The 26,468-nt window shown below is 36.7% G+C and overlaps 1 protein-coding gene across 25 annotated transcripts in view; it reads left to right on the forward strand.

Moving 5' to 3' along the window:
• Window positions 1-26,468, forward strand: part of LOC131368892 (formin-binding protein 1) — a 73,327-nt gene that overhangs the window by 41,396 nt on the left and 5,463 nt on the right. For 3 of the 25 annotated variants that reach the window (XM_058415077.1, XM_058415074.1, XM_058415076.1), the window contains exons 7-18: window positions 5,259-5,387; window positions 5,868-6,014; window positions 6,647-6,835; window positions 10,333-10,524; window positions 16,202-16,288; window positions 19,885-19,899; window positions 20,168-20,203; window positions 22,243-22,352; window positions 23,157-23,289; window positions 23,435-23,562; window positions 24,261-24,406; window positions 24,880-25,038. In XM_058415077.1, the coding sequence (XP_058271060.1) occupies window positions 5,259-5,387; window positions 5,868-6,014; window positions 6,647-6,835; window positions 10,333-10,524; window positions 16,202-16,288; window positions 19,885-19,899; window positions 20,168-20,203; window positions 22,243-22,352; window positions 23,157-23,289; window positions 23,435-23,562; window positions 24,261-24,406; window positions 24,880-25,038 (1,471 nt within the window). Of the gene's footprint in view, window positions 1-2,110; window positions 2,255-2,351; window positions 2,367-5,258; window positions 5,388-5,867; window positions 6,015-6,646; window positions 6,836-10,332; window positions 10,525-16,201; window positions 16,289-19,884; window positions 19,900-20,167; window positions 20,204-22,242; window positions 22,353-23,156; window positions 23,290-23,434; window positions 23,563-24,260; window positions 24,407-24,879; window positions 25,039-26,468 lie in introns of those variants that run through there. The other 22 variants (XM_058415098.1, XM_058415080.1, XM_058415075.1 and 19 more) reach the window with 22 other exon arrangements.

Raw genomic sequence — 26,468 nt, forward strand, 5'->3', positions numbered from 1 at the left:
AGTCTTCTCTATTCATACTGATGCAGGTGTTTAACTTTTTTTTGAGGCCCACATGCAGTCCAAGCCTACTACTTTCTTGTTTAAAGCTCGTGAGGACAGGTGTTATTCAGTTGTGTCTAGACACACAATTTCCTTTAAGCCTGAGCAAATTGGGATGCAATACAAGACACCAAGAAAGCAAGACAAAATAAGAATTAAGAATTATTTCATTATTATGAAACCAGGGATTCAGATAAACCTAAATAGGATGCACAAAGGGTCTTATTAGTTGTCAGAGATTCTCAGTCAATGGATGCAAGTGACATTTTATCATGCACATTGTAAACATCAGAACAAATGATAAGTACAGACTAAAACAGTAGAACATACATACTATGAGCAAGGCTATGGAAGGCAAAGCAACACACAAAAACAATGCGACATCAACAAAAGCATGACAAGGAATACATAGAAACCAGAAGTTAAATAGTGAAACGAAAAACAGTGAGACATGTGATAAGGAATCATGTAGGGGCTATGGCTGATGTTATTCAAGCACTAAATCGCATAACCATGACAATTGTGATCACGTTATTCATGCAATCAAAGCAAATTTCCTACTTTAATAACACATTGGCTGCCAGTCTATAAAGTAAGACTTGATGCAGCTCATTCTATTCCTATCCTAGAAGTAGACTAACATTTTCTGTCAAATCTGGCAGAATTCATGATGCATGGGCCGTCAGGTCAGTAGTGACTGTGTATGTATATATATATATATATATATATATCCTTTGAGGGCTCTATAGTTTCTCTCCTCACACCATTTCATTGTTCATCATTTGCTTCAGAGTTTTGTCACCATGGCAGTGCTGGAGCTTTGAGATGTGTGACTCTGTGTGCCCTTAGTGTGTCTTTTGGAAGCGTCCAGACTGAGCAAGTCACCTACTTTTTTCCCCTAATGAGTCTCTAAACAACAGGCATTGTTCTTCTCTTCCCTTTCTCCCTCACTCCTCATTTTCTTTCCCTTTGTCTCCACGTGTGTGTAAAACAGATGTCAGTGTGTATCATTTCCAGATGCTACCATGCTGTTGTGATCCACTCGAGGAGAGAGAAAATTCCCAGAGTTTTAGAGCGAAATCCTGATTGCACGCTTTTAGTGAGATTGTTCATGCTGGTGTGAAGAGTAATGGTGGTTCCTATGCTGAGTTCATTCTTCCCTGACTTCATTAGCTAGATTAGAACAGTGTTGGGGAAGCTACTTTCCATCTGTAACTTGTCAAGCTACAAACTTATAGCTAAACTACCCTTTTGAAACTACTACTGCTACTACTACTACTGCTACTACTACTACTGCTACTACTACTACTCCTCCTACTACTCCTACTCCTACTGCTACTACTCCTACTGCTACTACTACTACTGCTACTACTACAACTGCTACTACTACTACTGCTGCTGCTACTACTACTACTACTACAGCTACTACTACTGCTACTGCTACTACTACTACTGCTACTGCTACTACTACTACTACAGCTACTACTACTGCTACTGCTACTACTACTACTGCTGCTGCTACTACTACTACTACTACAGCTACTACTACTGCTACTGCTACTACTACTACTGCTGCTGCTACTACTACTACTGCTACTACCACTGCTGCTGCTACTACTACTACTACAGCTACTACTACTGCTACTGCTACTACTACTACAACTGCTACTACTACTACTACTACTACTACTACTTTTGTAGTGTAGCTAGCTACAATACAAAATAAGATAACATTGAAGCTACTCTGCAAAAGTAGATAATTAAGCATTGAAGCTTTTTTCCACTGAAGATTCTTTTAAACTGAGGAAAAGCTAACATGACATCTTGCTTTTCTAATTTTAAACCCCTAACTTCACTTAACCATAAAAAAATCTAAATGTAATATTAACCAGTTAATGCTAATGTAAATGGCCATACAGAATTCCAAAAAGCATTGAATTACATATCTATGTTTTGGAGGTTGCTGCAATATAAAGAATAATGCTTATCATCAGTGCAGCATACTCATGCATCACTCATACATTACTCACGTAACCTAGATAGCTTAACACCATGACTTGGACGGGTCCTCGAACACCCTTGTAAGATGATGTCAGTGGTAATGTGTGTCTATATGTGCAAGTTTGTGTTACTGCATCTGCATTTGTGTAAGGACACAGTAGTTGTTACAATTGACGTGATTTGTGCAAACACACTGGTCCATGTGTGTTTACAGGTAGTGGTTTATTCCAATTTTAGATTTCAATGGTAGAAAAACTTTTAAGTCCTTCCAAGCTAATCCTTTGTGTTGTTGTTTTGATCATGCCTTGAAGCGATGTTACCTTAAGGTAGGTGCACAGGTGCCGGTGTGTATCTGTCTGTATGTTGCTAGCAGTGCACCATAGGCACACCCATATGCCACACCCACTGTGAGGTCTGATCCAATCATAGCCTTGATAGTGTCTGTCTGCTCTGCTGCCCCACCAATCACATAGCTGCAAATGTCAATATGTCTGTAGGTAATTTTGTTCTAAAGCTTTTATTTTTCATTATATTGAAGTAAAATATATATGGAGGAATATCAAACAAAAAACAAATAAATTAATAAATAAATAAAATTGTACCGTCAATAAATATATAATACAATGAAAAGTGAGCATAAATACTCAAATGTTGCATGGAATATGTATAAATGTATGACCAGTATATATGTATGTGCTTTTATTTTTGATAGTTACACCTTAAAACATAAATTCAGGTGGAAATTTCTGCCCTATCTAAATTGTTATAGAAACAGCAACATATAAAGATGAGCACATGTAATATAATCATGTAATTTGCTTTGCAGTTCAACTGCTGTCCAAAAGTGAGAAAATTATTCAATATTATCTGATCAATTAGATTCAAGAAATTCAATAAAGCTGTGACAATATTTACATGATTACTACATAAAATGTAATACACATTAAATGCATACATCATTAATGCTCATTATTGTCTATATAATCATCTTTGGGGTAGAAACAGCACTACTGGGTCCACTTCACTATTGAATATTTCTGTACAGCCACATAGGATGTCATGTGCTTTTCCTTCCTCACAGTATGGCTACAGTCCACCATCAGCAAGCTGTTAAATAGAGGTTAAAAGATTAATGTTACAGATAGCAGAGCAAAGTTAGAGGAAAACATTGGAGTGTGGTCATATGTGGTCCTTATATAGGTGGTTCGGTGTACATTAAATGCTATTTCTAGAGCCAGATGCAGGATGTGACTTCTCAGCAGTGAAGCTGGATTTGTCAGCCATCCAGAATGTGCTCTTGATTATGTAAAAATCTTTAATCTAAAATTGTTTTTGTGCAATTAGATAATGGCTTAATATTGAGCATACTGCTTTTATACCTGCTTGGCCAATGGACATTTTTGCTGAATGTTGAACAGCTGTAAAATAGGGAGTTTCCATGGCTAGTTGTAGAAACCAGCTTGCAGTTATTTAGTTTAGGGAATAACAAATAATGTTTTTCTTTAGCTAAGTATGTTAGCTATGCAGTATCACAAAACAAACACAATACCGGTTGGTGGGAGACATTACTACTCAACCAATCAACAAGCGTCATGTGTTTGATGGGTAAAGTTTTCAGTTCAAGTTGTCTTTTTGGTCAAATGCAGCATCACTAAAACAAACAAACAAACACACACACACAATTTTTGCAACATATAATTTTGCTCACTTTTCATTGCATTGTTTAATCACAGACACATTACACAGTTTATGTATTTCTTTGTTAAATATAGTCCAATATATTCCTTCATACCTGTAAGGAGAAAGGTTTCATTAAATTCAGCCTGCATTTGATCTAGTTCTGTGATGAGCACAGCAATTTAAGACTTCCTAGAAGCTGCTCAGGATGTGGTTACGGTCTGTCTTTGTTTCCTGCATAAACCTTTGCATGAATGTTGCAGAAAGCAGGATTTACTCTCTTATATTCTGCTGAAGATTTCATGTCATTGAGCTAAGCCAGTGGCCGGTTGCTTCAACAGGGCTGTCACTGGGGCTGAATTGAAATTGTTGCACCAACTGGTCATTAACTGAATCTAGTCCTGAGTCCAGATGCAATATTTAGTGTATTTGGCATAAAGTACAATTTTAGCATATTTTTTGTTCTCACATAAAGCCTCACTTAAAGATCTTTTCCCTGCATTATCAGAAGTACAGCCTTTTTCCAGATCCTTACATTCATTTATAGACAGATTTTTTTCCATATTCTCTTCAGTCATGCTATTATGTTTATTGCCAGCATGGCTTAGTGCAGAGTGTATGATTAAATAGTTTTTGCATGTTTACTGAAAAGTTACTTTTGCATTTGTTTTCTTTTATTCTTGCATGATTTAGCAATTAGCTATGGGCTAGGCGTTAGTGTCCATACTAGTACACTAGTGCAACTAATAATTTTGCTTAGCAGCTGTTCATGTTACATCTATTTACGTGGACACATACAGTAGTTAGAACCTAGTAGTCCTATACACTACCTGTTAATCAGTTTTGGCCTCTTTACTTAAGACCTGTTGATGCCACCGGCTTATAAAGCACCTCAGCTCCAGTTCTATCATTTTCCGCTGTGTGTTTGGTGAGTTTTAGAACTGGACTTCATTCCAGAGTGTGGATCATGTCTTTGCTTCTAAATGTTAACTCTGGTTCTTAATGTAGTCTTATAAATGGTCAACATCCTGACTTATCTGTATGTGTGGTAGGAGTACAATGGTGTGAGCAATGAGAAATTAATATCCCAGTATCACAGCATTCATCAAATTAAATTATTTGCTTATTTTTTATAGTATTAAATTCTGTATATCACCACAATGGCAGTGTAAGTATTTGTATATGTATGTCTTTTGGAAATGGATGATTATCACTCACAGCCTTTAGAAGTTAAGAAAAATCTAAATTAAAATGGATTTCATGTTGTATTTAGTTGTACTTAGCCACCTAGTCTTAAAATTCCTGCATATTTTTAAAGGATGGCTTTGTTCTAATTTATGTTGATATTATAACTATTTCAGAATACAATATTATGGTACGTTAAAGTGTGTTTGATGAGAAGGGCAGTCTCATATAAACAGGTGGTGAGGCCCTTAGAATTAATCTGAAGATGTAAAAATAATATATACATATTCCTTTCTTTCATTCTCTCTCTCTCTCTCTCTCTCTCTCTCTCTCTCTCGCTCTCTCTCCCTGTCTAGGCCAGACAGCAGGCCCAGTTTAGACACCAGTTGGCAGCCGACAGTAAGAATGAATACTCCAACTACCTGCAGAAATTTAACCAGGAACAGACTGAACATTACCACACGCTCATCCCCAATATTTTTCAGGTATACACACACATACCTGCACTGCTTTGTGTAAATGGACATCTATACATCAACCAGTTAACTCATCTAACCATCCATCTATTCATCCCATCAATAACATCCATTTATGTACATCTACCTGTATACCATTAACACAACCCAGCAGTTTATCCATCTATCCATCCATAAACACCCACCCATCCATCCATTCATCCATCCATCCATCTATCCATCCATCCATCCATCCATCCATCAGTCAGTTACATAACTGTATATCTTCTCCATCATCTATCCTGCATCCATTTTTCCTTTCTTTCTTTGAAGGGAGGTGTCTGATTCTCATTATGCTCTTTGTTCTCATTATTCATATTAAGTGCAACAAGCATTTGTACAACTGTACAATTGTCCAATTACATAATGCCACTTGCCTGATGGGTTTAACCAGTTATTTCACTACGGTCAAGACAATCACTACTTTTTTACATTTTTGTGTTTGAGCAGAAAATCCAGGACATGGAGGAGAGGAGGATTGATCGAGTGGGCGAGTCCATGAAGACCTTTGCTGAGCTGGATAGACAGATTTTGCCCATCGTAGGGAAATGCCTCGATGGCATAACTAAAGCAGCTGAGAGCATCGAGGCCAAGACTGTAAGTTTAACATACACACATATAATTACACACATTTTGACATACAACATGGCCTGGCAGTGTCCATCCCATACATACACAAAACTGCATGCATAAATGAAGACAATATCCGGATACTCTTCATCTGTGTATCCATAGGCACATATACATATGTGTTACCACTATGACGTGTCTGAACACATCTCATTAAAAAATGCCTTTCCTGATGCAACCCTCCCATTTTATCTGGGCTTGAAAACACCTCTCTGTAACTTGGTTGCCTCCCGGCCCGGGAGAAAAAACAGTGGAGCACCATCAACATATCGACGACACAGTTTGTTTGCTGTGGATGCAGTAATCATAAAAATGATCTACATTTAAAGCATCCATAAATGAAGGTGCACTACTCATCAATCCAATGATTTTATGTAAGATTTTGTAGCTAGTCAGTCACTGTTAGATGTTCGTGCTCTACTTACTGAAGGAGATCAAATATGATTTTTTTTTTTTCTCATGAAATGAAGGAAAAATCTTTTTATTGCAAGATGATAATACCGAGCCTTTATCTTGCAAGCTATTCCACTCATCATTCCTAGCTGCTACTGTTTATAAATCCATTTCATGAAAGCTGAGTTTTTTGCGTCTGTTTACAGGACTCAAAACAGGTGGTGGAGTCATATAAGTCAGGGTTTGAGCCACCTGGAGATGTGGAGTTTGAAGACTACGGACAGGCAATGAAGAGGACTGTATCGGAGACCAGCCTGACCAACTCACGTCCCGATGTTAAGACAGAAAAGCCCGGCAAAAGCAAGAGCAAACTCTGGCCATTCAAGAAGAACAAGGTAACAAACACGCTCAAACATCTGTACGTTCCTGTTTACTTCAACAGTTTCGCCACTTGGGTCAGCTGCTCAAAGCTATGACTTCAGTGGGACCCAGATAAAGATTTTTTTTCCTCTCTTCTAAATACCTTTTGATATGTTCTCTGGGTTAAAAACAGCAAGACCATTATTAAAATACAAATACGGTGATTGTGCTTTGTAAGTTCAGCCTGGTGTGTCTTCTGTGTAGTTAGACTTCCATAATGCTTGTATAATTCCTTTATTCATTGACATTCTATATCCATGTTTGTATTATTTCTCAGTTTGATTTATGTGTAGCAATTCATTGTGGGTCACAGATGTTTTTAGATGTTATTGTTTGCTGCAATATTCCTCTTGTGTTCAACCTCACACACCGCTGCCTGTGTAACTGAACGGTTGACAAGCTAACGTACTAATGCACTGCCAGCGAGCCCTAACCTTTAAACTCGGAAGAATTTTGTGACCCTTACACTTGTACTTCCACAAAACAAAACATCCCTCTAACCCTCATACTTGCTGTTTTTATGGTACAGACACTCTTCCTCTTTTCTCCATCATCCACTGTTTCTGTGGCTGTGACTGACTGTTTACTGAGCTGAGCTGAGTCACTTTTCACTGAGTATGCTCCATTCTAAACCACACCCTTTCTTGAAGAGGGCCAGCGTTAAAATGGATAACTGCAACTCTCTTTGTGTGTGTGTGTGTGTGTGTGTGTGTGGGTCTTAAGTTTGTCTTCATTTAGTATCAGTTTATAGAACAGGATGTTTGGGGTATTAACAGGTTAATAGAGGTTTAATCCTGTGTGTGTGTGTGTGTGTGCGTGCGTGTGTGTGTGTGCATGTCCTCCAGAATTTTTGCCACATTTCAAGAAAATAAGCAAATGTACAAAGCACATGCAAGATTAATTGAAACTCAAACCTCCAACCACAATGTACAGTTTTACTGAAACTTTTTTTTTCCAAACACAAAAAGTAAGCACCCTTTACATTAATATTTTGTCTGTACTGCCCTGGAGAGAATAAAACAACACTAAGCCTCTTTCTTTAATGTCTGACAAGGTTGGGGTAGATTTGTAGAGAGAGCCACAAGGTTTTTTAACCTCCTTAAAGTCTTAGGTTTGTTGCATGTGCACATCACTATTAAAATCAGACCCCAGGCCTCAGTAGAGCTCAAATCTCAAATCTAATGAGATTCACGGTTGCTTTGTCATGTTGACATCAGACTCAACTTCCTGGGGAATATTGTGGCCTACAAACATGGCTGCCATGTACTACAACACCCAGACTACATGCTCAAGTTCAGCCGATCATTCATTGCTTACATCTGGACTCAATCACATATGTGTACACTCTCATGCTCTCTCTCTCTCTCTCTTTCTCTTTCACACACACACACACACACACACAGTATTTAAGGACTTTTAGAGCATATATTCACTGGAAAATATTGCTCAGTGTTTATTTGCCTGACACACCAGGCATTTGTTCATGTTTCATGCACATCTGGTGGCTTCGTTATTCTTGTTTTTGTCCCCACTAAAACTAAAAAAAATACTAATTAATTCAAATTATTTGAATTATTGTGTGTTTAGTTTATACAATCATTCTTGCTTATTTCTGTGGGTGCCAATAATTCTGGAGGGCATGATATGTAACTATATACTATATATAGTTCATATTCTTTTGTGGATGTCTGTTACTTTGAGGTGTATCGATGGTGTTGTTTTTGTCTTTCAGTATGAATGACTGTGTCTGTGTGTGTGTGTGTGTGTGTATATGTGTATGTGTGGTACATGCACATGTTGTAGACAGATCTAGATTTTAGCAGATCTCCTCCCAAAGCACGATTTCATTAGAAACTCATTAGTGCTCTGGGTCATACAATAATGACATGAGGGAGGAGAGAGAGAGAGAGAGAGAGAAGGGGGGCTAGAGAGAGAGGGAGAAAAGAGAGAAATATAATAAAAGAATAGGACGCTGACCTAAAAACATTTTGCACTGCTTTCTTCTTCAGACTGCTCATATTGGTGATTGTAAAAACTAAATTGTTTTCTGGGATAATAAATGATTACCAGCTGTTCATCACTGAAACTGTAAGGATAAAAGTCAGTAACAAGAAAAAATTTTGACTATTGCATTTAATAGAAATGCTTCTGAAATACCAACAGCGAATAAGTCCTAGATGTGCAATTTTTATTTCAACACCACATAACGGCAGCATGTGTGTTTGAGCCTCTCAGTGAAGGGAAATTCTAATGCTTCAGTATACAAATCCTATACATATTGTCCCAGACCTTTTCAAGCCCCAGAGTCAAAGTCAAAGACAAAAATAGATTTAAAAAATTACATTTATTATGTCAGTACTATAATTATTGACATGTTAGATGTTAGAATTGCATTTTGAATGATATTTCCACACATTCAGCCCATTAATACACTAGTTCTTAAAACAGATCATGTAAAAACAATTCAAAGGATACTTTAGAGATTCAAGTATATGTACAGCTGTGAGTTCTTACAAGAACATGAATTTTATTTAAGTACTGGTAAATTCTGTTAAATTTTCTATGTATTAGTTATTAGTCCCAGTATATATTTTGATCTAAATATCTAAATAGGTAACACTGCTGTTATAATGTAGTGCTGTAAGTCCTTTTCACTGACGATCCTTTTTCCTCTAAAAGTAAAATAGTGCGTTCATTTGTGATACAAAGTCAGCATATAATTATTCAGAAAGCAACAGCCTACTGCTTGAAAAGGTAAAGCGATGTAAGAGCAATAGAATGAAGGTTTTGTTTTTCAGTGTGGCACGTTGTCCTTATCTTAACGTGCCGTTATGGATACCGTATTTCTCATTTCACTGTTATGAAATCTTTTTTAGTCTGGCACAGAAGTGTCTGGTGTGTGTATGTGTGAGTGTGTGAGTGTGTGTGTGAGTGTTTGTCCTGGCTGTTTTGCATGTTCCGAATAAGCAGACTATTGTCTCTAATACACTAACTGTTTTACACACATCCTTGGTTTGCTTTATCTTTGCTTTCCATTTTAGTGTATTTGTTTTGGAGTTTTATTAATTGTCTGACCGATTAATGGATTCATTTATTTGTTAAGTCTTAACTTTTTTGGAGCCTTATTTCTCTCGTTTTGTGTTCCCCCCTTCCTTTTTTACCTTCTACTGGATTGGATTTTGTTTCTTCTCTTCACCAACTTTCTTTCTATCTATCTATCTATCTATCTATCTATCTATCTATCTATCTATCTATCTATCTATCTATCTATCTATCTATCTATCTATCTTGCTTTTTGCTATTCTCTCTTTTATTCATCCCCTTTCTCTTTCTTCTCTTCTCTGTTCACGTTCTGTCTCCCTTTCCTCATTTTCTTTCTCTCTTTCCTCTTTGCTCCCCTCTTTTCATCTTTCTTCTCTTGCTCCCTCTCTTGCTCTGCCGCTGCTTGGTGGCGTGTGTCTTGCTTACGTAGCTTATGTCCCTATTAACATCCCCTGACCCACGCCAACCCCCTCCAGAACCCCCCTCACCTTCTACTGTGACCCTTGACCCCTGCCCCGCCCCTCAGAGCCCCAAACCACCTAAGGAGGCCCTCTCGCACCGCTTCAATGACATCATCACTTCCAAGCCCAAAATTCACTGCCTTCGGAGCCTGCGTCGTGGGGTAAGTATGTGCGTCTGTGTGGTGTGTGCATGTATATGTGTATATATGTGTTTGTTTGCATGCCTGTGTGTGTGTGTGTGCGTGCTTCCATTCTTTGCCTGCCTCATTGTGTGTGCATTTGTGGAAGGATGAAGGAGGAGAATGAAGGGACTAATTTTCAGTTATTACTTAAATAACAATCATATTAATTGCAACATTTTTTACATTATTTCATTAGGTGCTCTCTGCAGACCACAGGGTTGAGTGGTGTTGATAACAGGGTTTTTAAGGTCCTTATAAGAACTAAAGACATGCTTATGAACTTTTTGGAGTTTGACCTAGCCTTAAACTCTAGTTTAATATTTTTTCCTAAAATAGTTATATTTTTTCCAGCTGTTATCGATCAGCAGTGACAAATATAAACATGTAGTAATATGGCTTAAAGGAAGGATGGGGAGAGCTGGCTGGTGGGTGGAACTGGCCAAATTGGTGGGAAATTTTTTTTTGGATGTTCTTAGTGATTCTGGCGCTAGCAATCTTGTCAGTTGCTAACTCCTAAGAACAAAAAGACCAACAGCTTTTTGCACTCACTATTTTCTAGTGCCATATTAATCTTAAATGCAGCATATAAATAATGTACACAGCAAATGTTGGACTCAAAGTCCCAGAGTGAGTTGTAGCAATACAACATAGATGAGAAATTGCTAGACAGAGTAAATTAAAGGGCCAATACACCAGTAAGTAGAGATGAATCCCTACTGTAGCCAATTAAAAAAACTTGTTAAAATAGACCAGTGTGTAAAAGAAAAATGCACACGGATAAATGCACAAGGATAAATATTTTGTACAATGTTGATTTCATCACATATTCATTTTTAGATCAGAGGGTGAATTGTTCCTTGTTTCTTTAAACGTCCTCTCAGAAATCCTAGTAGATCATATCTCATGTTTTCTAGCTGCCTAAGAAAATCTGTGAAAATGCATGCCCATATATAAATGCCAATTGTTTCTTTCTTCTTACTTACATATATGGAACAAAAGCGACAGCCAATTTCCTATCCAACAGCCTTTAAGTCATTTTAAAGACAATAGAAATGGAATTCTCACATTTCAGAATGTAACCCCAATGACACCTCCTCTGCTCTGTAAGCTACAGACTATTTTGGAAAAACATTCTGAGCACCAAATAAAGTCCCCTTCCTTTTCTCCTTTGTCTGCTGCATTTAGCACTCGTCCCCTCTCTGTATGTCTGCTACTCGCTGTCTTTCTCTCTCTCTCCCACTTTCTTCCTCTGTCTCTCCTGGTGTTTGCTCCATCTTCTTTGGTTTAGATATTATCATGCTAGGTTAATTATATTGTACTGTTCCATCTTGCTCAGTTGCAGCTATCTACACACACACACACACACACACTTTAGCTTCTTGTAGGACATTCTCATCCAGAAGCATTGCTTGTTATTTTATTCATAGCAAATAAAGTTTGGGTGTTTTGAGCGATTAACATTAGATCATATTCCTGACCATAGAAACAGATATTAGAGCCTCAGATGACATCATTCTCTCATCAGTTCCGTATGAGCAATAATGAAAAGTGAAAAGCATAGACTGGATAGATTTATGTTTGGTTGTTTGTTACAAGATTCAATATATAGGTTGCCTTTGTAATTTTATTTTCCACAGTAGAAAATGTATCTGAAAATGTAACATATTTGGAACATGTGCAGGCAGTGGCGGGTCAACACTGACTGATCAGAAGGTCAGTGGTTCAAGTCTCAGCACCACCATTCAGCATTGAGCAAGGCCCTTAACTCTCCTCAGTCTGACACCAGCTTTCTAACAAGCTGGGATATGTGAAGTAAAGAGTTTCACTGTGCTGTAATTTATAAGTGCAAGTTTATAATGGAACACTGCTTTTTCCCTCTCAATACAGGCATGATGAAATAAGAGATGATACACTTTAAGATGATTCATTTTTTTTCTAGAGTTTCACTTGTCAGGGGTGAATTAGTAGCCTGAGCAAACAGATAACATTTCTGGGATATGACGTTTTCATTTACAGTTGTCTGGTAGACAACCAGGAAAAGAAACTACTAATGAATTTCACAAACATTTTCATTTGGTGTGTAGGTATGTCTAATACATTTCATGATTGTGCGACTCTGTGCTGTAAGTAAATCGTAAGCTTCTCATACTGAATCCTGAAGTCTACAGCAACACACACATTGGCTGTGGATTAATTAGTGCGTATGAATAATAGGTGATCTTTTCAGAAATAGGAACACACAGGTATAAAGAAAAAACATTGTAGAAAATTAGCAAAATGAAGTTTAAAGCAAAGCTGTCGTATGTCAGTAGTGCTGTTTCGTGTAACATATTTCAGCCGAAAAGAAAGACAGACTTTAATAATGCAATTTAGGATATATATAGATGTTATATGTGAGGAGAAAACACAACATTTCGTAATTGAAATGCTGGCCAACAACATGCTAATATTTTGACAAGTGCATGAACATGATGTGCTACAAAAGAAACATTAAAAATCATTACATTTCATTTCATTTCCCTTAGTCTGCGTTAATGTGCTTAACCAGATGACTAGCTCAAACATTGTAACATTGCTTTAGCTAGCACTTTTTAGCCTAAAACAGGCTTTTACTTGGCTGATAGTCCTAGCTAATGAATTTATTACATCAGTGTAAAACTTTTATTACACCACTTAAACATTATAAAGTAACTAATATTATCTGTTTTGTCTTAACCAGTGTTACACAGTGATCATTAGGTACCTTAGCATGCTGGCTACATTATTTGACAAAGTTCAGTATTCAATGTCACAACTGAGGTGACATGGTCAGTATGTGGGAAAAGTGAATGTCCCAGTGAAGCATATAAATTACGCTGGATTTTTTTGCCTCAAACAAAATATCTTAGGTAAGCATTCAGTCATATATTCAAAGAGTCCACTTACCTAATTAATAGCCTGCTAGATAATTGGATAATTTATGATTAGTATGAGATGAAACACACTCAGCTAAAGCCTGACAAATAACACAACAGTGATATTACACAACATGAGCAAACACACAACACTGTTGCGAGGCATCCAGAAAAAGGGAAGCTAAGCATCACAGCTAGCTGAATGCTGAGACTGATGAATTAGCATGGGGCACATAATCAGCAGTTCTTTTACAAAGACAGGTCTAAGTTTTACTGGCACAGTGGCTGAAAATGTGACGTTAGAAAAATTCTTTAAAAACAAGAGTGGGGTGTTTTTGAGCAGCATGTGCTCACAATGAAATAACAGGTCAGTCAGTCTGTTTAATATACAGTATCTGCTTTTTAAAAAACAACTAGATATTAATATTATTAATAATAAAACAATTCAGAATAAGACCACAGAATGGAAGAAAACAGCATGCTTTCACAAGAACCCAAAATAGTGAAACAGGAAACTTTGATATTGTTGTGTGTCAGTTATCGAACAGGAAGTAGATATTTCAGAAAAAGGAAGTGTGCTGGTTTGCAGTACCACTTCAACATGTGGACTGTCCTATGACCAATATTTCCTGAAGTATTGCTTCCCCCTTTTGACGCACTTAAACACAGACACACACACACACACACACGTAGGAATCAGGGTCACACAGATTGGTAAGTTTGAAGAACTGATGCTACAGAACAGGTCAGAATGGCGTCCTTGAGTCTACGAGCAGAGGAAGAACAGAATAATGGAATGTTGCCGGCAAGAGATAAGTTTTGGAGTAAGTTGGGGGACAAAGAACCAAAGGAAGATAGGGAAAAAGAGAAATTAAAGATAGAGCTTTGTAAATGTTATCATCCCTCATGCTAAATTGCTCCTTCATCCACCCATCAGAGCTTTGAGCTTTAAGCTTCTACTGTTTTCTATAGCAGGGGTTTTCAATCTGTGGACCAGGCCCCCCATGGAGAATGAGCACTTGACAATTGTGGAGGGCATATGCATATCTTTCGCTCAAGCCTTAAGTTAAAAAGACATTAACAACAGTAAACTTCTCCTCCTGGTAATCTATAGCATTTTGTTTTTGTCCACTAGAGGGGGTGCAGCACTCTTACAGGTACTGTCCCTGAATAAGCAGTAGCAAGTATACCAAGAATGAACAAAACACAAAAGCTTAAAGGCAGCTATTTCCTGCCTTTCAGTCTGTTTTTGTGACAGTTAAGGTTACAGTGACATTTATGTTCTTAAGGCAAGTCAAATATGTTGACTTGGGTCAGCATTCACATGCAACATTTCCTACAACTCCTGAAGACAACCCCTCTTTACTCCTATATCCCATTACTGTGTGACACCATCCCCAGATACACTTGGATGGAAGTGCAGTTAAAAAGCATCAAACATTGAATATCATGTTTGCTGTAGTGGGGGTGATGTTTTGGTTGCTTATTTATCTATTACAGATACACATGAATGTGAGTTGTCAGGGATTTTATTTATTTATTTATTTATTTATTTATTTATTTATTTATTTATTTATTTATTTATTACTCCTTTTTTCCCTTTCTTCTTTTTTTTTTACTTTATCTTATATAAAATGTATCTATAATTATTATTATTTCTTATTAATGCTGTGTTTGCGACTATTTTGTTTTGTAAAACCCAATAAAAAAAAGCATCACACATAGTGCAATTGATTGCATTTACTATTTTTTCTGCATTTTTCTACAATTTGGCCACCTGCCAATTCCCACCCACCAGCAAGCTCTTCCCTACCACCTAGAGAGGGTGACCGCTAACATATGCCTTCTCTGAGTCATGTCAAGCCAGCCAACAAGACCTTTTAGAACATGGCAGCATTATACTTGTGGAGAACACTATTTGCCCCCTTCCAAATACATGAGCCCCCAAAATCGGCCTTAATTACCTAATGTGAATCAAATGGTGGTGGTGGGGTGGGGGGGTGTCCAAGAAGGTTGAAAACCCTTGATCTATAGTGCAAAAGGTTTAGCGTTTATTTGTATTTGTTTGTGTTTTGTTGTCAAGAAGAGTGTATTATAGAAGTAAATCACAGGATATAGAAGTTACATGTACACATAATCAATTGGGTATATGTAAGTGTGTGTACATAATTGTATGCAGATAGACAATCAGAGTATACTTCTGGAGTCCAGGCGTCTGTGTGTGTGTGTTTGTGTGTGTGTCTGTGTGTATGCCAGATTTACTTCTCTGTCAGATTAGATTAGATACTAATCATACTAGAGATGAGCAACATTCTTCCACAATATATGATCAAATGTCCCATTGTAACTTCCATTGTGATCTGGTGAATAGGAAAGTAATAACTAATATGTTTTGTGTAATTTTCAAATTAATCAAACATTTTTGTGAGCCCTTGTGACCTTTGGACAGGGGAGATCCTAGAAGGCAGCACTCCCATCAGGATAGAAATGTTTCATCATAGGATAATGGCTATCACTCAGAATAATGCAGCATTTAGTGAACGAGTGAGTGAGCCTTCCCTGACAGTGTCTTAGTCTTAATCCTATTGTACATTTTTGTACAATACAAAACAAGGTTTTTGATAGTCTCCATTCTGTGGCACATTAAACCTAAATAAACCTATGTTTCCACTACTTTGTGTGTCTGTGTGTGTCTGTGTGTCTGCGTGTCTATGTGTATGAGCACACACTGTGGCTTTATAAGAATATCTTCCTTGCTGCAGTCTCCACAGTCCCTTCACTATGATAAAGAGCTGATGAAGAGGACTCTTGGCCGGCCTACTTATGCTTTTGAGGCCAGGCAATATGTCGTAAGTGTGTGTGTGGGTATGTTTGTATGAGTGTGTAAGAAAGTGTCTATTATTCCGCCAAGGCTAACAGGTTTTGGTGAGAATATTATAGGAGAGTGTGTGGAAGGGTGTGTGTGTGTGTGTGTGTGTGTGTGTGTGTGTGTGTGTGTGGTGAATCTATAGTTGTAAATCCCTAAGTAACCTACAGACATAACCTCATTTAATGTTTTAATGTATTTTACTTTAAACAAACAAACTGGAAAATAAGACAATGATGAACACGTTTTTTTTTTATTTCATAAATGAGGTTAGTGTCTGTCTTTGATAACATTTAATGAAATTTCAATCATGTAAATAATTATAGTAATATTATCATGTCTGCTTATTGTCCTGCCCCCTGTTATGTCCTCTGGAGTCCACCACTCAAAGCTTTCTAGCTGTAAATAAGCTTGCTTGGGAGGGGTTAATTCACAAAGTGTCACAAGTGCAATTCCTGAAATGAATCAATAGATCCTAAGACCAGGCAAGCACTATGTGAACTTTGACCTTTCTGGTACTTTTCCATATGTGGATATGTCTGAGAATTTACCCCTGTTCCTTCTTGATGTCATGAAGATTGCAGCTGGAATTCCATCCTTTAGCTTCAATACATATTTATATATCTGTACTTACTGTATACAAAATTATGTGTCATGTCACACATTATGTTAGTGTGTGTAAAGTTTTCATCAAAGTGTGTCTTGATCACTTATGTCAACTGGGAGGAGTTCAAAGACCAAAGCATTTTAGCATTCAGGTCATCATAGCTATGTTTGGAAAGATTATCCTTCATAAAATACATGCTTTCCCTAGTGGGAGAACATCCAAGTGCATAATTTTGTTGTAGACAAAATGTTTAATGACAAATGTTTAATAAATGTTGCTATTATGTTAACTGCAAGATGATAGCATTTATATCTTCGCTAGGTTTAGCTATTCAGTATAGAACACATATATGCTAAGTCAAAACTTAAGCAAAATAAGTCACTTCTTCTCACATGCTCTTTATTCTTTATTGACTTTCCAGCTTCATTTGGCATTATTCATTTTAACCATTTTATGGCCTTGTAATTCAAACAAAGGCTTGCTTTATACTAGTGAATTAGTGTCTTACTCTTAAAAAAATCTTGTGTTATTGTGTATTAAGGATTTTCCACAGTGTACTACAGATATGAATGTATATGGTACGGAAATAAACACTGGTCTCATTAACAGGATATAACTATTTTTCGTAATCATGTGTATTTCACCATGATTTTGACTGTGCTCTGCTACTGTTCTCTTTCTCCTGTCCTTTTTCAGTTCTTTTCTGTCATTATCTATTTTCTCTTTTATTCTAGCTGTGCTTTCCTTTCTTAGCCACTAGCTAATGCTTTAGAGCCCCCATATCTTTGTAATCATTTACCATCAAAAATATTCACTTATATATAAATATATATATATTTTTTTAACCTGATGAAGTTCACTACAATTCAGACAGTAAAAATGAAAATGTGATTTATTGTTGTTAGGCTTCTTGAATGCTCATAAACACTTCGAAATGTCATAGTTCACTTTATATATCATGTATCTTTATATATATATATATATATATATATTAGCAGTGATGGTTTTCACCGTCCATATTCTATGCTGATGTTGACCCAGTCTGTGACAGTGCACAATTATGGGCTCTTCTATAACAGTTAGTTCTAGTTGACAAGTTTGATTGGATAAGCGGCGTTATAAAAGTGTGACTATTACCTGTAACCACACTGGGATTTTTCACTGTGTATATCACTCCACTCATCTGCGTTCACAACATTAATTTCCACTTCCTGATTTGGAACAGTTGCTACAGTTGAGTTACGGAATATCATCATCAGAGGGAATGGCATGCCATACTTTTGACCTAAAATATGAATGTTTGTCATATAAAGATGAAAATCTGATGAAGGGAAACCAATTTTACCTGAAGCACATTTAACGGGAATGTTAAAATCATTGTGAGCTAGCTAGCCAGCTAGCCAACATGCTGGGCATGCTGGCTGAATTGTGTGTGGCTTTTTTTCTTTCTTTTTTTTGAACAAAAATGAACAAAACATTGGGCCATGTTGTGTCTGAAATGTTACTCGATATTCATCTCTTGTTTATAGTAAAATAAAACGTTTAAATCAAAACAATATCACATTTGCAGTTATACTGAATATCAGATATATAGATTCAATGCTAATATTCAATATATCCACACTTGCTCATGCAATACTGATTAATTATACCATAGTGCTCCTGAGCTGTCTGTTCTGATTGGTCAGTATGTGTTGATGAATGAAATATAAAAGCATGTCTTTAAGAGTATTGCTGGCTATATGTTAATACACATTCTGACACATTATTTTTTCTATGGTAACAGCTTATACAGGAACTTTATACATGTATGTCAGGCACATATATACAAATTGATTTAGAAATGTCTTGTCTTAAGTGGTGAGGTTTTCTGTGAGAAGCTGTTTATTTAGCATGTATTTAGCAGTCAGAGGTAAAGCTGGAATGTCAGTTTGCTTTTCAGTGAGCTGAAGTTCTGGTGTTTTTGGCTTATTAACATTAAGAGAGAAAAAAGAGAGGATGGTGCTGCTGTATGCTGCATGTTTCATTGACATTCTGTAACATAAAAAGTCTAATGTTTTGTTCTTTTGTTAAATAATAATAATAATAATAATAATAATAATAATTTAAAAAATATATATATTTCTGCCAAAGTGCTTTGTTCTAAGCAGAATGAAACACTTCAGTATAATGAAAATATAATCAACTCAGTAATCACCTGAGTGCATCATTTATTATTTCCTAAAATAACTGCTCATCACATGCCTTTTATTCCCAACTTATTATACAAACGTGTTTCAATAATTATTAAGTGAGCGCCTAATCGTCTGCTCTGATTACCAGCAGCCAAAAGCTTATTAAAGGACAGGATATGTAGCTCTCAGATGTGGGTGAATTTGAACAGTGTGGAACCTTTGGAATGTTGCTGAGCATTGCAGCAGCCTACAACATACACATGCTTAGCTTGTTGTGACCTGAAGTGCAAACGCACAATTTTACAAACGTGGTGTCATGGCCCGAGTAGCATTTGAAATATCTTCCTTCGGTGTGCATGTGTAGATGAAGTACTGCAATAAATTTTAATTTGGAATATTTAAAGACGATTCACATACTCTACCGCCTACTCTACTGCTGTTCCTGCTGTTACTCTTTGGAACTAGCTTTGTCTAAAAACACATCTGCATAAGATTCTGGATTCATATCACACTGTAAAGAATCTAGATCTGGAAGTGGCTCTACTAGACAGCAGGTGTCTGATTATCCTTGGAAATAAACGCATGCAGCCATTGGAAGAATGAAACTTTTTTTACTCTTTAAGTAGTGACCTTCACCAGTGACATCTCCACCCAACTTAGCATTGATATATGTATGTGTGTGTGTGTGTGTGTGTGTGTGTGTGTGTGTGAACAGTGAAGCAATGTGGTTCCTCTGATGTTGTTTTTTTCTCTCTCTCTGCTCCTTTCTTCCTCATTATCTCTCTTCTCCCCGAGAAGCTCTCTCTCAAGCTGGTAAGCATGTTGATACAAGCATGACTTTATTGGCATGACTGTAGCATGCTCAAAATCATCATAACCCATGAAACCATTTCACTAATGACACCCTGTGTTGTTTTTGGTTTTTTATGCTTTATTGGTCATTTGCATTGTATTTTAATCAGTTGATATAATTTAACTTTTTTTTAATAAGCACACAAATGTGGTCTTGTCTTATGTTTGTTTGCTTTTGTTTTTGTTTTGTCTGTCTTACTGTGTCTGTGGTGGCCATTCCTCTGTTTAGATCTCGCTCAATGCCCACGTGCGGAACCTTATTGAGGTGATCCGAAACCCAACACTGTTCCTCTTGTACTTGCTTGTCTGTTGAACTGTTTAGTTAGGCATCAATAACATCATAACTTTTCATCTAATGGTTAAATAACACTTGAGCAGGTTTCTAATTCCTTCCATGAGCTTTATCCTAGAGGTGTGTGCAGGACTGTTTTCTTTTTTACCTTCGTTTAAGCTCGTGATTATTATTTTATGTGTACCTCAATATACTTTCAAATGAACCTAGTAGTCAATTAAACATTTAAACCGCATTGACTCTGGCCAGGGTAACTTAAATGCATTTACTAAGAATCAATGAATGGATGAATGAATGAGTGAAGCAGTAAATGCACACTCAAAACTGTTCCCTTGCCACATACTGTAAGCTTTCATGTCCTGATCCTGAGAGCTTCATATCTGAGCACAAATAATGTATCCTGGGACACATTTTATAGGGTTCTGTTCTAAACACACCTCTGATTTAGTCCACACGGATGCTTTCTGTTCAGATTAGAGTGTAATTTAGCTGTCATCATCATGTTATTAATACAGCATGCACTTTTCCGAGCAAAATGCTATATGAACTAATTAAATCAGAGAATTCATTGTTAAAATCTCAAATACAATAGACCCTTCCATTAAATTATGAACACCACCAGAGATATTAAAAAGCCAAATCTCCTAGATTATATATCTATTTAAGTAAATTCATTAATTAAAAAATTATAAAACCTGATAAATCTGACCAAATATCCTATTTGCAATATGGATATCTTATATAGATTCATCTATTTATTGAAAATTATAAATATATAAAAGAATTTGCCACCTGTATTTGCAATTTAAGTAAATCAACATGACTGACAGATACAGATGCATGCTTTTGATTCTGATTTGCATGATTATTTTGGGATGGTGAAGTATTTGTTGTTAATACTGCATGCAAACTGGTTTTAATGGTTGTTTGTGGTGAAACTTTGCATGCTGGGAAAGGGGCTTGGTTTGAAACCTCAAATATAACATACATGTAGCTGGAATGGCAGAGATGTCCAGAGACCTGTTTTCATGATCATGTAGTTCAGGCGATAAATCTGCCAGACACACTGAGCACACACAGTACAGTGCACTGAAATGTTCTGAAAGACAATTGAAGTCACATGTGTTTTTTTTGCTTTTCGGTGGTAAGTGGTAACTCTAACTCGTTCAGCATAACAAGAATAACTAGCTGGCATAAGTGTAGTTTTAATCCACGTCAGGTGGAAAAACACTGTATTCTGAACATGAACTTCTTTTGCACTGCATAACATACACTAGCACAATCACATTCATTTTACAAAAACACAGAAACAGTAACAGGGATTGGATTACTCTCAACCAAATGATATGTCCGAGTTACTTAACAAAATCTGCTTGTGCCAGCAAAAATCTTATAGCACTAAGGCAAATAAATAAATTTTTATGCTTTGTTTAAATATAATAATGTTGTCATAATGGATTGTGTTTAATTGAACTTCATAAGCGTTAAGGTGAATTATCCTTAGGTGGGAAGGTATCATCCTGCCTAATGCCAAGTTAACATACTAATTATAGATAAGATTGAGCTCATTGTGCTTTGTCGGAAAGGATCTTGGAGACCTTGAAAGCATGCTGTGGCTGTAGAAATACAAAATTTTACTTGTACAGTCTGATGGCAAACCATAGGGGCCCAAGCATCTTACTAGAGTTCTTATTGGGGTATCTGTGCATGTATCTGCTTTAAATAAAATGTTCCAGGACCAACTGAGGAAATTATAGGATGGTCTCTCACTGACAGCAAAACATCCACTTTACATGGGTATTTAACCTAATCACAAGACCATTACCATATACATCCAGACATTTTCTCCTTTTAAGCATTTAGCCAGTGCAGATAATACACATCTAAAAAAAGAACTGATATAGACTACTGAATTATGTGATGGAAAACACAGAGGACAACTCAACAAAGTCTATAAATTCAATGATGATATCAACCGTCCTTTTCTCTCTTTCCTTCCATCTTGCTTTCAGGGTGCGAATCCAGAGGATTTCAGCCACTTGCCGCCAGAACAGAGGAGAAAGAAACTACAAGCGAAGATCGACGACATTAATAAAGACATACAGAAGGAGCTGGACCAAAAGTACAGCCACACAAACATACACTTACATATAAAATAAACAGGGTTGTGCTCTGACGCTGCAGCACATCACAATAAATTACAGTTTATGCAATAATCAGTATTTGTATCAACCTTCTAAATTTGCTAATGTATGTAATTAAAATCTAAATTATAAATAAGATGTATTTATGCGAATTGTATAATATATAGTATAATGCATACATATGGATTGCAGTGGCGAGTAGTATGTATCATCACCATAATAATCGCATATTATGGTTTGCAAATATATTACAACGGTTTTTGTAATGTTTACCAATATGTATTACAAAAAATATATTATATTCACTTCTATTCTAGAAATCCTACAAATCAAAAGTACACCTGCAGTGCCACAGGGTAGAATAACACACTCGGAGGAAAGAAACTCTTCTGTATACACGAGCTAACAGTCACCCACTAGGGGATTGTGCCAATCTTGCTCCCTTGGCCACGGATGCAAATATACAAGTAGGAACCGCAGCAAAAATTATAACGAGTCATTTTTGGTCAGCTTTTTCATGTCAGGGGGATGTGGTAGCTTAGTGGTTAAGGTGTTGGGCTACTTATCAGCAGGTTGTGAGTTCAAGTCCCAGATCAGAATCAGAAAAAGATTTATTGCCAGGTTCAGCAAAGGGTCCACTAAGCTGCTACTGCTGGGCCCCTGAGCAAAGCCCTTTAGCCTCAATTGCTCAGTTGTATAAAAATGAGATGAAAATGTAAGTCACTCTGGATAAGGGCGTCTGCTAAATGGCAGAAATGTGATTTTGTGTGTGTGTTTCTTAGAGATGCATTGACAAAAATGAAGGATGTGTATGTGAAGAATCCCCAAATGGGGGATCCGAGCAGCGTTGATCCACGACTTGCAGAGATTGGTCATCACGTTGATAAACTTCAGGCTGAGCTTCAGAAGTTTGAGGTGTGTGTTTTTATATATACTATAAATATTCCTCTATATATTCCTGTATATTACCGAAGTACAAACAAAACTACATGTGTGTTTGTTTGTTTGTTTATTTGTTTGTGTGTGTGTGTGTGTGTGTGTGTGTGTGCATACACTGCAGGGCTGGCTGGCAGAAGTGGAGGGCAGAATGCCAGTAAGAACTGAATCGACTCAGAGACAAAGTATTGTGTATGAAAGTCAAATTAGTTCAACAATGGCCAACAACAACTGTGCTCAGGACCGTGAAAGGTATACACACACACACACACACACACACACACATACACAAACACATACATACAGCAGCCACACCACTTTAGCATGCAAGTGATTCCTTTGTCTTGTTCGCTTTGACTACAGTTTGGATTTTAACTTTAAAAATAAAGCCACTTGCATTTGTATTTCAGTCTCTATTCCAGCTCCCCCAGCTACAGCCCCTGAGAATGTGCACATTTCGTCCTCATCCCATCCCACACTTAAGTCATTCTGCAGCTCTGTGCTCATAAAAAAGCAGTAAAATCAGTAAAATAAAATGCGACAAAAGAATTTTTGGCACACTTCGTTAAATTGAGTAAATATACATGCAAATGGTTCATGGAAAATAAAGGCAGACATTATTATTGAATCACAAGATCAGAGCTCTGCAATGGCCATCTCTGTATTTAGATTTAAACTAAATCATGTTTAAAAACACTATAGCGTTAAAATAAACCAAATAAATCAATACTTACATGTAAACTTAAAATATCCCTTTTTGCATGTATTATTTATTTTATATATTAATGTTACTTTCTTTTAACCATTGATTTGCTGCTTGTTGTTAGATCACTGGTTATTAGATCACTAATTTCCCTGCTAATGACTCGGCGAATAGCAGGTAAAAGAGTGAATAGTGCTGCTGCTATAGTTTGTGTGTGTGTGTGTGTGTGTGTGTGTGTGTGATGGAGCAGTCCAGATGGTAGTTACACTGAGGAACAGAGCTCTGAAGTCCAGACAAAGGCTCAGACTGATCCAGAGTTTGACGAGTTTGATGATGCTGAGGAAGAAATACTGCCTACCATCGGTACCTGCAAAGCACTCTACCCATTTGAAGGTGACACACACACACACACACACACACACACAAACTATATGTGTCTATTGATTTTATCTTATCATAGTTTATCCATTATGATCATTCCCATTTGTTTTGAACTATTTTTTTTTTTTATTTAAATGCTAACGTTAGTAAGGTGTGGTTTGAATTGTGACCATTTAGCATTCAAAAAGAAAATATTGTAAATTCTCCACAATAGCTAATGATAGTGGTATATACGATATAATGGACTCTGTTTATTTAGAGTATATTTATTTGCCATGTATTTCTTTGCAGCGTTGTCATTTGGGCTGAATTTATTTGGAACTCACAAATTAACCATACTGAATTTTTTTTCTTATTACCTGTCTCTTGACCTTTGTCTGTCCCTTTATTGCTCTCTTTGTGACTTTCACTCTCTGCAATTCCCATCTATTTATTTGTCTACCTCACACATGTCTTGTTGTGCTCTCTCTCTCTACTCTTTTTAGGAAATAATGAAGGCACTCTCGCATTAGCAGAAGGAGAGGTGCTCTTTGTGATTGAGGAAGATAAAGGAGACGGCTGGACACGTGTCCGGAGGAATGAGGAAGAGGAGGGCTACGTTCCCTCATCCTATATCGAGGTCTTCCTCGACTCCAATGCCAAAGGTACCCACAGCTGAATAGTATTGGATGTTTAGGAATAGCTGTGAGGTCATAATTTGGTAGGTAGGATTAAAGAAAGCAAGGTGTAAAAATGACACAGTAATTGAAGCTTCAAAACTTGGATGAAAAGAAGAATGGAGAAGACATCTGAATTTCATGCACAATGCATGAGTAATGACCAAGGACCCGAATTGTCCATTCTATTGATAGAAAATTCTTAGAAGAGTTGACATTTTCACAAAAATGTGTTTAAAATGCTAATAAACATCTGATGGATGACAAGTTATGACATCATATTCTGTTGTATACTGCTGTATTTCATCAGATTCAATAACATTTACTCGGAATAGGTCACAGCAAAGGTTAGCAGTGATAAATTGACTGCATGATTTGGGTGTATAATGTGTGGAGTACCAAATTCTTCCATCATTCAGTATTTACTTCTGCAGGAAATGTTTTAGATTGCTAATAGGTTGACTCATCTGCTCTCTAATCATTTTTCCTTCTATATGTGACTTCTGCTCAGAATGGCTTTTGCATACATGTATAGAATGAGATATTTATTACTTGGTGTATTGCACCATATGACTTCAGTAAAATTTCACTATGTGACAGTGTTACTGTGGCCAAAATGGTTCTGACTTGTAGAACTTAAAGCTATATTGAGATGGCGAAAAAGACAGTCAAAAATGTTTGAGCCCTAATTTTGTAACAAAATAATACAGTAAGGACACAAAGAGCTTATTTTCTGTTGTGTAGCAACTAAGGTGTCACAAGCAGTTCAAAATAATTGAGAAAATGCAATTATTACACTTACTGATAAAACTACAATAAAAGTAAATAAAAGTAAAACAAGCAATGTTCAGCTGAGAAACTAAAATTGGTTTGCTCAAATAGGCAATAATATGTGCAAATAGGCTAGTTTAGCTGATTACTTTCAACATTTAGAAGAAGTCTAACTCTGGTGCTTTAAGATAGTTGTATTAAATTAGGGATATAATAATTTGCATCCCCACACCATCACACAACCACCACCATGTTAGTGTGACACCAGATATATCTGGACACTTCCCACTCATCTGTTTGCAGACGATTTTTCCCATAGGCTTGTGGGTGATCAAATTGCTCAGGGTCAGTGGTTGATGTGATTGCAGCTCTCCCATGGATACCATTTGTCCCAGTATCTTTCTAATGGTCTAATCATTATCTGCCTGCAGTTTCTAGATGAGTCATTAATGCATTCTTGGATGAATTTTGATACATGACATATATATTATAATATAATAGATTTTTTTCTTATATTAATATTTATGTGAAGATCTGAAACAAATAATTGTGACAAATATGCAAAAATTGAAGAAATCAGGCAAATACTTTTTGACAATACTGAATATGCTGGCATTGGTTCCTGGATGGATTCTTTTGGTTGCTTT

The sequence above is a fragment of the Hemibagrus wyckioides genome, linkage group LG18 (genome assembly GCF_019097595.1).
Source record: "Hemibagrus wyckioides isolate EC202008001 linkage group LG18, SWU_Hwy_1.0, whole genome shotgun sequence".
NCBI classification, from domain to species: Eukaryota; Metazoa; Chordata; class Actinopteri; order Siluriformes; family Bagridae; genus Hemibagrus; species Hemibagrus wyckioides.